This window comes from Mastomys coucha, unplaced genomic scaffold (genome assembly GCF_008632895.1).
Source record: "Mastomys coucha isolate ucsf_1 unplaced genomic scaffold, UCSF_Mcou_1 pScaffold23, whole genome shotgun sequence".
Lineage (NCBI taxonomy): Eukaryota > Metazoa > Chordata > Mammalia > Rodentia > Muridae > Mastomys > Mastomys coucha.
The window spans coordinates 112,481,056-112,493,509 of record NW_022196906.1 but is presented as its reverse complement, the minus strand read 5'-3'; the positions used below and the strand labels follow the sequence as shown (position 1 = coordinate 112,493,509).

The 12,454-nt window shown below is 48.7% G+C and overlaps 1 protein-coding gene across 1 annotated transcript in view; it reads right to left on the bottom strand.

Annotated features, from left to right (window-relative positions):
• The window catches only part of Itga9 (integrin subunit alpha 9), a 312,929-nt gene that overhangs the window by 257,574 nt on the left and 42,901 nt on the right, over positions 1 to 12,454 (bottom strand). The window contains exons 5-6 of the mRNA XM_031345861.1: positions 6,377 to 6,444; positions 95 to 224 (exon numbers count right to left, since the gene is read on the bottom strand). Coding sequence (XP_031201721.1) covers positions 95 to 224; positions 6,377 to 6,444 — 198 coding nt within the window. The remainder of the gene's footprint in view (positions 1 to 94; positions 225 to 6,376; positions 6,445 to 12,454) is intronic.

Sequence of the window (12,454 nt, the reverse complement as noted above, 5' to 3'; positions counted from 1 at the left end):
AGCCCATGAGCTCTTGTTGATGGAGATCCCGCAATAGCCCATGAGCTCTTGTTGATGGAGATCCCGCACGATCCACCTTATTCCAGACACTCACCCAGATAAGTATACCGTCTGTTCATAATCGCTTCATCGTTCAGCTTAAAATACGTGTTGTCTGTGAGATTCAGCACCTTGAGGGTCCCAGCCCAATAAAACGACCCTGGGGCACCCATGACTACCAGCTCCTAGAGAGAGAAATCCAAAGGGGAACAGAGAGAATTAGGTGATACATCAAGAGCCATAGTCAAAGCAAAGAAATTCAAAATGCCTTGTTACAGCAACACATATGGTACTAGGTCCTGGGCAATCTGGAGTCTATCATGTTGCTAGGATTTTCAGGCCTAAATATGAAATTACTAAGCAAGGAGAGAGAATGAGAGACAGACCAAGTTCCTGTTTTGGCCACCAAAGCAGCTGTATAGACACCCCCCTCCCCGCACCCCAGCTTCATTCTAAGATAAAATACAGAATGGTGAGCAATTGATGCTGTTCCTAAATCACGTGACTCCAGGGAACAGTGCTTGAGAATACAGCAACATCAAGCCTAGCATGGTGGTGCACTCCTATGATCCCAGCAGGAGTTCAAGGCCAGCCTTGGCTACATACTGAGTTCAAAGCTAACCTGAGTTGCAGGGGATGTTGGGCCAGGAAAGTGACTCAGTTGGTAAAAGGGGTTTTGCAAAAGCCTGCCCACCCAAGTTCCACCCTCAAAACCCACAGTGGAAGTAAAGAACTGACTCCTGAAAGTGGCCCTTGATCACCAAACATATATGTGCTGTGGCACACACAATGATAAACAAGTAAAACTTTAAATATGGAAAGGTCAGAGTGATAGAGAAAGGAACAACAAAAACAATTTCATCAGAAAAAAAAATAACAATGAAACCTAATACTTTTGTAAGTTAATAATTAAAAAAAAAACAGCATGCACACACATGGTGCACATGCACACATGCAGACACTAAGTAAGTCTTTAGAAAAAGAAAATAACTACGTAAAATAAAATAAAAACTATAACAGGAGATGCAAGAAACTGAGAGACTGTCTCGAGATACACAAGTTTTTATTGAGATTATAGAATTTTGAGTGACATATCTAGATGAATACACAGACACAGAGCATGAGGCTGAGTCTCCACATGTTTATGGCCCCTTCCTCATTGGTCTGCAGAACTATGGGAAGCCATTTTCTCTTCTCTCTATCTCTTCCTTCATGAGAACAGCTCAGTGTCATGCTCACCAGGAAACCGTGCCACAATGCACAATCGCTCAACCATTGTCCTGGTCTGTATATGCTTGGCCCAGGAGTGGTGCTATTTGGAGATGTGGCCTTGTTGGAGTATGTGTGTCACTGTGGCCGTGGGCTTTAAGACCTTCCTTCATCTTAGCTGCCTGGAAGCCAGTCTTCTCCTAGTAGCCTTCAGATGAAGATGTAGAACTCTCAGCTCCTCCTGCGCCATGCCTGCCTGGATGCTGCCATGTTCCTGCCTTGATGATAATGAACTGAACCACTGAACCTGTAAGCCAGTCCTAATTAAATGTTGTCCTTATAAGAGTTGGCTTGGTCATGATGTCTGCTCAAACCTTGACTGAGACACCCACCCACTTACTCCCCTCACACCGCTGTGAGAACACTGCCAGTTCTCAAAGGGTGTTTGAAAGATAAACCATGAGTTCCTTAGAGGAGAGAGACTATTTTTCTGGCCTGGAGCTTAAAAAGGAATTGTAATCAATGCCCAAGCACAGGGGGCACAGAGGAACACGAGCGATGGCCTTAGGAGCGGCTGTATACACAACTCTCTTCATCTGCAGCTTGTTCTAGACGGAGGCTCTGAGCAGCAGGAGGAGTCAGCAAAGGCTCTGCAGGGCCCTGGGTGAGGCACAGGATGCTTTTCTGTGATTGCCTTCATCCGCAAGAAAAACTAAGGACATGCCGAATATCTCCTGTCGCCTCTTAAGTGTTACAAAGTGCATAAACAAAGTAGTCTTGTTCCTTAAAAGGCGCCCGTAGAGCCAGCTCCTAAGCACTCGCCCAAGAGCCTGAGGACCTGAATCCAGACCCCAACATCAGGCATAGAGGCACGGACCCATGATGCCAGCACTGAGAAAGGCCGAGGTTCACTCGTCAGCCAGCCTAACTGGCAAACTTCAGGGCTTTCATTGAGAGACCCTGACTCAAAAAATAAGGTAAACAGCTCCCAAGGAACAACGGCAGCACGTGAGGCTGACGCTTGGCCTCCATAGACGCACATACGGATGTGTATTATATACACATATGCACATGTGTAGACATAATAATAAGAACAATAAAATTTAAAGATTAAAACAGGAAGACAGAGCTGCTGTTCCTCGCCCTCTTATTTATCGCACGGTCTCATCTTCCTCCAAGCCGGCGTGCTCAGCCAAACCAGGAGATGCTCCTTTCTACTCAAGAGAGATGCCGCCTTTCTGGGCGTCCTTGGGTTTGGGCTTTTCTGTTCACCGTGGCTGGTGGCTGGATCCTTTTCCGTGCCATTCTCAAATGTCAGGAAAGTGTGATTGATTCTAAATTCTGTCATGCAAGAAACAGCCCAGGCCAATGTGGCACACAAATGCTCACAAGCAATGCCAATGTGGCACACAAAAGCACACAAGCAATGCCAATGTGGCACACAAATGCACACAAGCAATGCCAATGTGGCACACAAATGCACACAAGCAATGCCAATGTGGCACACAAAAGCACACAAGCAAAAGTCGTAGCTGCCTAAATCCAGGCCCTCAATAAACACTGTGGGCCTTCTCCGGTTCCCTTTGTGGTACAGGGTCACCTAGATGTGCCTGGAAGGAGCCACCAGCCTTTGTCTGCCTGCCACCACATACTATTAAATCTGACCCAAGAAATGTCCCCTGGCCCATGGTGGGCCAGCCCACGTCTGCTCTAGAAGCTTGGAGTATGTCACCTCTGGCATTCTGGTCACAAAGCGGTTAAAGCAGTCCTTCATCCTCAAGGGTATGAGGCGTTCATCACTTGAAGAGGTCTGATGACCTTGGGGACACTGAGCGCAGGTCAAGCCAACTGCTTGGGTGAGAACTCTCTGACCCATCGTGGCCACGTCCAGCAAGCTACAGCTTATGGCAGCCGAGAGCGGAGGTCAGCCGGAGGGCAGAGGAGGGGAACCAGCCTGCCTGACCCTTTCAACTCCATTTCCTGTTCAGTTGCCGACAGCTGAAGTTCCAGAAATGAGGGAGGCAGAGAGTTCAAAGAACTGCCGTTTGCAGGGGCCAAAGCCTGGGAACCAAAGCTAAGGCCGAGACCCAGGCAAGCCAGGAGACAATGTCGAGGGCTGGAGAACTATGTGGTAGAGGGAGGGGTCTTCCCACTTGAAGCTCCATCTTCTTCTACTGTGCTCTGAGCACTCTGTTCCTGTTTATCTGCAGAGCCCAGGGGGCCCATGACAAGGCCCAGAGCTTTTCTCCGGCTCCAAGTCCCTGTTCCCTCCTCCTGGTCACCCTTAGCTTACACTACTGCCCAGGCTGCTCCTATACATCCCTGCCCTCCCCACCTTTTGCAAGTCCCCTTCTAACCATCTCTAATGTCCTACCCTCTCCAATATACCAGCTGACCAGACCAAAAGACACCTCCCCAACATGAATCCTTGTCCTTCAGTTCCTGGTCAAGAGCTTAATGAATTCTGATTTCTGCCACGAATAAACCCCCTCCTCTATCCTCAAGGGAAATATCTCCACATCACCCCAAGCTGAGTCACTCGAGGCCTTACTCTGCCCAAGGCCAGCCTTTGTGTCCAAAAATATTCTTGAAGCAGCTCTGTGAGTAGCCCAGTACCTCGTACTCATGCCGAAAACAGGATATACCAAAATTCAATTGCGGAACACCTTTAGATGTTACTGTAGAATGCCAGAGAGGCAGGAGGATGAGGGAAGGGCAGAGTTTAGGTTTCATCAAAAGCAGATGGGAAGGCACTGGACATCTGAGCAAGGAGAAGGTGGCTCTGAGACAGATACTCCTGTTGGTAGGCCAGCATGGGTAAAAATGGCGAGGGCTCTGGGGTGGGGAGGGAGGATGCAGAGAGAAAACGTGTCCCACCGATGGACTGTAGACTTGTGGGATTGGAAAGAGGGAGGTAGGAGGAGATTCTCGTCTGAACCTCAAGAGCTATGACAAATGGTGGTGCCATTCACAGAACCCAGTGTGGAACTCTGTGTAAACCAGGCAGGTCCATCCTTTTGACATTGCAACAGGACTTGGCATGCATGCTTAAGAACGGTACAAATGTGATAAATTTGCAAAAGTAAATTGTATAATGTTTTAAATGCATTTTTATTTTGTGTTGGGCCAAATCTATGGAGATCCTGGGGCACACTGGTAGAAGAGAGTGGGAAAGGCGCTGGTGTGAACGAGCATGGCAAGCTACTGAAGGCAGGGTTGGAAGCACAGTGGGAAAGGCACTGGTGTGAACGAGCGTGGCAAGCTACTGAAGGCAGGGCTGGAAGCACAGTGGGAAAGGCACTGGTGTGAACGAGCATGGCAAGCTACTGAAGGCAGGGTTGGAAGCGAAGCACCTGGTGTTCACTAGTTTGAGAATGCAGCTGGTGAAACTATTGTTTCTTTGTTGCCTCCGCATCACCTACTGCCTTCTTTTTGAGTTAGAGAGCCTCTCTGAAAACAAGGTAAGAAATTCCACTCTGGACACTGTGAAGATGTTCTTCAGAAAGAAAGCCCCGGGGCCAGAGAATGCTCCCTTTCCTGCCCCATCAATGTGGTGCACGTCCCTCCAGGAAGAAAAGGCACAGAGCCTCTGGGAGTCAGGACCTGGGTCGTGATGTAGAATGTGAGCTTCTGTCTTCCAGGTAATAGGAGGCCATGGGGTCAGAAGGTCAGGTTTCACTTTGCAAAATCCCTCAGGCTGCTGGGCTGAAACATATGGTACCACTCAAGGAAGGACCCAGGCTGGAGTGAAAAAACTCCCATAGTAGTGACAGCTACATGACACTGTGAATTCATTAAAGGCCACTGGCTTTAAAATGGCTACATGGGACAATGTATATTATGCATATCTGATAGTAATAAATGCAAACAAACAAACAAATAAACACACAACAGGGCCTGGAAAGATGACTCAGCAGTTAAGAATGCTTAGGGCTCTTCCAGAGGACCTGTTTTCAGTTTGCAGCACCCACCTTAGGCATCTCACAACCAACTGTAACTCTGGCTTCAGGGGATCTGACGCCCTCTTCTGGTCTCTGTGGACACTGCACTCACTTGCCTATACATGCATCTACACATAATTTATATAATCTTTTCTAAAAGATTTAAGAATCGTGGAAGACAATTCAGGGTCAGTGAGTCTACAGATGGAGCTGGTGGCTTGTTTTGGAAGCATAGTGGCCATCAGCAGGAAAGGTGGTGATGCAAAAGGAAGTAGTCACCTGGGATGTGTTTTAGGGGTTAAACAGGACTTAGATGAGCTTGGGATGCAAAGGCGCTTTCAATCTTTGACCTGGACAAACTCACTGACAGTGCCGCTGCTTGCAAAGCCAATCCTGGAATGGCATGTGGCTCGAAGCCATAAAAATGTACAAACTTACAGAAGATGAGCATCAAATAAGAAAAATGCCCTGGGACTGAGATGGCTCTGTGTCCAAGTAGACACTTGGCTCAAAGCCTGAAGACCTGAGTTTGATCCTGGAACAGACATGGTGGAGAGAACCAACTCCTGCAAGTTGCCCTTTGACCTCCATACATGAGCCATGATAGGCTCACCCACACACATGTGTGCATACACAGAATAAGGAAATATGTTTTTTAATAGAGAAAACAATGCCTAAAAAAATGTCCTAGCTGTAAAAAATCGTTCTGTTCCTATCACCTGGGCACATTCCAGAGGAGAGGCTTTCAGAATTCAAGGACTGGAAAGCTTGATGTGTGTAAAATTGAATCTCTCTGCTAAGGAAGTAGATACGGTATGAGGAGACACCCAGATGACTGACATATCTTCAAACTGCTATTGGCTTCTTCCACAGATCTCAGATGGAGCCAACGTCTGTAGAAATCTCCCTGTGAGCCAGCCCAGCCCTCCACCCAGTGGTTCCAGCTCAGCTGGTGCCCTTCGTCAGGTTTAAATATTGTCCCCTGCTAGAAGCAGCAGAAGCTACTCACTCAGGATACTGTGGAGATTCCATGTAGACTCTGGGTAGACACTGTGGAGATTCACACCAGAATCTACACTACCCAGGACACCAGAAATCGCATTTCCAGGGGCCACCCCAACCACAAAATGGAAAGGACCAAACATCAAGAAGGGAAGAGATATAAAAGCCATGGGGCTGACACCCACCTCGGTGAAGAAGCCTGCTATTCCGGCCTGGCAGGAGCCATGTTCCTCCCCATACTTCTTCTTATACTCTGGAGGAAGGGGGAGAAAAGCAGACCACAGCCATGTCAGTATGTGTCAGGCATGTGCCAATCTGGCCACTTCCCGCCTGCCTCTTTGGGCTGGGCCCAGGCATACAGTCCAGGCTGAGGCACAGGAAGGAAGTCTTAGGACTCCAAGACTCAAAAGCCAAGGCTCGGAAGCCATCAGGTGGCCCTGCTGCCAAGTGCCTCAGAGGACTACCGCCATTCATGAGAAGAAAGGGGAGTGAGAGCCACAGTCATTAGCCAGGAGGTAGTGACAATTACTCCATTGACTTCAGAGAGGATTAAGGTCCCCAGAGGGCCCAGGGAGGTAAAAACAGGATTTAGAAATGGAAGACTGTGGACACTCCCATGTGGAGTCCCCTGGAAGGAGGCCAACCCTCCCAGAGAGTCACTCAGGACAGTCTCTGGCAGTCTGCTTTTTTTCTTGAGCAACCAGAAGCGAGCTGTCTACCTGTGGGCCGAAGAAGAGAGGACTGACCCCAACACGTAGTTACACTCTTGAGATGTGCGGAGCCAGCGTGTACTAAGCCCCATCTGTCCCATGTACAAGAAGCACAGAGAGCCCCAGGGGCCAGAAGGAAACTGAGCCAGGCCTGGGGAATTAGCTGAATTGTAGAATCACGAGGGCCTATGTTCAGTCCCCAGAAACCAAGCTTCCAAAAGAGCAGAGCACATGCACATGTATAATCCTGGTCCTAGGGAGGTGGACACAAGAGGAACCCTTGCTCCCTACGTGGTGAGATTCAAGCCAGTGAGGGACCTGTCTCAAAAATCAAGGTAGGTGGCATATGAGGCTGACTTACGCCTTCCACATGCAGGACTTCACACATGTGAACATGCTAACACACATAAACATAACTGATCATGCAGCCGCATGCACACCATTCAGCACAGGGGACATTTCTGTTGTTGTTATGCTGTAAGTCACGCAGGAACAGGGAGGCCACCTGAGGAACATTTGTCAGGTTCCAGCCTTGGCCTCCCTCTCTCCCTCCCATCATTCCCTTGGGTCTCCTGTCCCTTGAAACATATCTCTCCACTCTTTAAGAGCTAAGAGTACCAATTCTCAGAGAGACAATGAGAGTCACCAGGGGCCACAGAGCTACTTAACGCACGTTCTTTTATCTCTCTGGCCTAGTGAGAGTTTGGCAAAGTGACTGATTTTTTAAGATCAAGAGGTTGACTGACTGAAGTCATCTCAGGGGTAAAGAGAAGGAGCTAAAGACACACAAGGACCCTCGAGGTTTTCCGATGGTGTGGCAATAATCTAGCTGGAGACTCGCAGGCTGGGGCTGCCCAGAAAATAACCTGGTGACCCCTGCACTGTCCCCAACGCTCTTAGTGAGTCTCTAGTACCATTAAAGATAATGGAATTATGTTTTGAAAGACACTAAATAAATAATACTGAGGAACAAGGAAGTCGTGATTGCAACAGGACTCGGGTTCCTGAAGCTCCAAGTGTGCGCTCCAGGCGGAAGGGAAAATAGACTCTGGGGAAATAGAGGGAGAAATTCAGTTTCCAGCAACACACCACAGAGCCAGTAAGTGGCCATTAATCCCGGCTAAATTGCACCAGAATGTTAATTGAGTTACACCTCTCCTCTGTGAGGCCAACCTCAGACCCTCCCGCCTTGTCCTGTCCAGTCACTATGCAGAAGATTCCCCGACTACCAGAAGCAGCCCCAAATCTCACACTGGGGGCTGAGGGTAGAAGATATGGGCAAAGAAAGAAATCCTATATCAATTGCAGGGCATGGAAATGGTACAAAGGGAAAATAAATCTTGCTTCAAATAGCACAGTGTGGGACTAGAGAGATGACTCTGCAGGGAAGGATGCCACTGCTCTTCCAGATCTGAGTTTAATTCCCAGCACCCATGCTGGGCAGCTCACAACTACCTCCCAAGGGATTATACACCTTCCCCTGGCACCTGCACACATGTGAGTACACTCGCGTGCATACACACACATACACACGTGCACACATGCACGTGCACACACACACACACACACACACACACACACACACACACACACGGAGTGATGGTTTGTATATGCCCAAGGAGTAGCACTACTAGAAGGTGTGGCCCTGTTGGAGTAGGTGTGTCATTGTGGGTGTGGGCTTTAAGACCCTCATCCTAGCTGCCTGGAAGCCAGTATTCTTCTAGCAGCCTTCAGATGAAGATGTGGAACTCTCAGGCTCTCCTGCACCATGCCTGCCTGGATGCTGCCATGTTCCTGCCTTAGAGATAATGAGCTGAACCTCTGAACCTGTAAAGCCAGCCCCAATTAAATGTTATTTTTATAGGAGTTGCTTTGGTCGTGGTGTCTGTTCACAGCAGTGAAACCCTAAGATAGCCAAATATGCATGCATGCATACACATACATACACACACACACACACACACACACACACACACACACACACACACACGCACATACACAAATAAAACAAGTCTTTTTAAAAATAGAAAACAGCAAAAAAGATCAAAATGTACAACTTAAGAAGTTAGGTATAAAGCTTGGAATGTTGGAAAAATGTTTTTTTTCACCGTACAAACTCTAAAGCCACCGAACAAGCTACCGAAATTCTTGCATGTATGTGTGTATGTCTTCCTCTTTGGATCTGCTGTTTGGAGGCAGGCTTACACACACAGGCGCACATGTGAGAACATGTGTGAATGACAATGGACAGCCTCAGGTACTACATTTCCAGAGCCACCCACCTTTGGTTTTTGAGTCGTGGCTTCTCATTGAACCTCAAGATCACTGGCTACACTAGGCTGGCCCACCAGTGATTCTGAGATGGCGAGCCCAAACCACCGCGCCCCTCTGGGGGTGAAGCGTGGGTTCTCATGCTTGCAGGCTAGGTACTTTACAGGCAGAGCTTCTCCCCAGCCCTGTGACTATAACTCTGAAACATGAGACAATCGAGGAGACTCAGACACGAGAGCCCAATGAGACCACCTTGCCTGACACTGTTCAGCCTTATAAATTTGACACAATAGCAATCATATGCAAATGTTATTCTTTTCAAAGCACTCAGCATCTCTCTATGGCTGATGCTCTAAAGACAGTTCACAGAGAAACATCACCATGCCTCCATCAATGCCTTCCAAACTGTAAGGGTGTTCCCTACGCTGAGAGGCAAGGTTTCTAAGACAGCCCCATCCTGGCCCAGGCTAATGTCCTACAGGGGAAATTGTCACTGGCACACTAGCCTCACGTAACAGTGGGCACAAGCTGGCACTGTCCTATTCCAGGGCTGGGGGTGTACGTGTGACATACTAGCAGGAGCTTAGACGTTTCTAAAGTTACTAGGTCTGGACCTGCCTTCCCTGGAAGCTCTAAAGTGAGGGCAAATGTGAGTCCTTGCCTGGACGCCACTACCCAGAAATCCCTACTAGAGGATAAGCCACACCCCAGCCTCACAGAAACCTCTAGATTTTGTCATGAGCTCTCTCAATCTGAAGCAGGACTGTGTATTTCCCTTTGGCCTCCTGTCCCACTCTGACCACAAATATTCGGGGACAACGGTGGCCTGGTTACTCTTTTCTAGGAAGGCACAGCTTCCTGGATGTCCTAGGAACCTGCAGTCTTCCAGATGCCTCCTCAGCTTCTCTGCCCGGGTGACCTTACAGGTATAAGTAACAAGACACGAGTGATCTACTTCCCATCACAAAGATGATGAGTTTATTTGCCCACATGCCCTGCACAGCAGGCTGGTAGCATTTACCCGACTGTACTTGACTGTGCTCTGTGCTCTGCTGCCTGGTCACACACTTGCACTAGACTAGACACCTAGATAGAAGTGCGTAAGGACCATGCATGGGTGGCTCTCCTGCCACAAAGGTCCTGAACTCTGAATCTGTATCCCTGGCCTTCTTGTTTAGCCTTCCCACCTCCTAGCAGTCAGGCCCCCTGCGTGCTACTCAGCACTACTTGAAAAGGCTCTGTGTTCTGAGTGCTGAGAATCCAGATTCCAGAGCCAATGCCACTAACCTCAAGATCTAAGGACATACAAGGGTGCGATGAGCAGGGGAAGACCCACGGCACGGATTCCTCTGGGCTTTCCACACGGACTCTCCTCTGGGCAACGCTGTGTTCTCTGTAGACTTTAGGAGAACCAGGACAGAACATCCAGCTCCTCAGTCCATGCCACTCCGCTATGACCATCACTGGCTATCTCTGAAGACCCGAGAGCCATCACATAGTACACAAGAGACAGCTCATTCCCAGAGGTTACAGCGATGGGAAATCACCATTCCTGTGCTCAGGGCCACTGAGCAAAGCGAAGCTTTCTGACGCCGAGTGAGCAGCTTTATTAAGGTCCCTAAGCACCCATCTGTTTCCGGATGCAGCAACAGCAAGCCGTGGGGGCTTGAAACCCCCATGACTAAGCCCAGATACCCTGATCCTTCTCAGTAAAAGGAAACAAGACACAACATCCTGGAGCCTGGGTGTGTAGTTCTTCTGGTAGAGTGCTTGTGTGCGTGCTAAAGGCCTGGGTTCCTCATGAACTGGTAGCATATGTCTGAAACTCTACCCTTCAGGTAGTGGAGGCAGGAGGATCAAGAGTTCAAGCTCATGGGCAATATGAGAGACTGTGTCTATACTGAACAAACTCAGAAACAATACCTTACAGATGCTAAGGGTCTAGTATACAGAGAGCTGTGCTAATATCGTCAAATACTTAAAATCTTCCTTCAAATAAAAATGTAAACATGTTGTTCTGCTAATCTAGACTTGAATTGGAGGGATGCCCTAAGCTGGGTTGGGTAGAGCCAGGGGCAAGTGGCTGACCCCAGTAGAGCTGAGCCCAAGAAACATGAGTCACAGCCCTGTCTCCATTGAGCTGTCCAGGAAGCAGAGGATGGAGGGACCTGGGAGGAGCTGGAGATGACCTCCAGCCTCCTGTGTTCCCAGGAAGGCCCTTTCTGCACAGACACAAAGGCAGCGGGCCCAGGACCTGGGCTTGCTCACTTGGTCTCCAGTCATCCCCACAGACATAGCCACCCAGAGAGGACAGCAAAGCACCCTGTTACAGGACAGAACATTTATCTACGTCGATGACGCAGGAGAAACAGACTCTTCAACAGTGGCTCACCTTCTCTGGAATGGGCCCAAATGTTTGACCTGGGGAAACTGAAGCCACTAAGCAGAGACAGAGCTAAGCAAGGGGACCTGGAAGCAGTGTGGAGACCTCTCTTATGTGGGTGGGTTTGGTATGCAGGGCTAGATGAAGAGAAGCAAGTCTTTCAACGCCCACAGTCTACCCTGAAGCTAGTGAATTGTAATCGACATTAGAAAGCCATTGAGCTGGATGCTAAGGGTAAACTCTTAGACCGATGTAGATCAGAGGTGCATACCTGCCTCAGAAGACTCTCACCGTCAACTACACGTTGGAGAAAGTGTGATTTTTCCAAAGCCAGTTAAATGCTTCTCCATCTCCTCTTCCTCCTCTTCCTCTTCCTCTTCCTCTTCCTCCTCCTCCTCCTCTTCCTCTTCCTCCTCTCCTTCCTCCTCTTCTTCCTCCTCCTCCTTCTCCCTCTCTCTCTCTCCCTCTCCCTCTCCCTCTCCCTCTCCCCACCTCTGTGTGTGTGTGGGAGACTAAGGAATGCTAAGGGCTTTAACAGTTGAAGATTAAACAACAATTTAGGAATCAATGCTTGTAGGTATACAGGTACACACGTGCTCTTGTGTATCTATGAAGACTTCTAGGACCTAGTTTGTAGCTGTGACGAAACACTGGCCTAAAACAGCTTGAGGAGAAAAGGGCTTTATTTTATCTTACAGCTCACAGCCCATCATGTATGGAAGCCGAGGCAGGGACACAAGGCAGGAACTGAGGCAGAGAACACTGAGAGCTGCTGTCCACTGGCTTGCTTTCCCCGTGGCTTGCTCAGGGTCATTCTTTTTTTATTTTTATTTTTATTTTTTTTTGAGACAGGGTTTCTCTGTGTAGCCCTGGCTGTCCTGGAACTCACTCTGTAGACC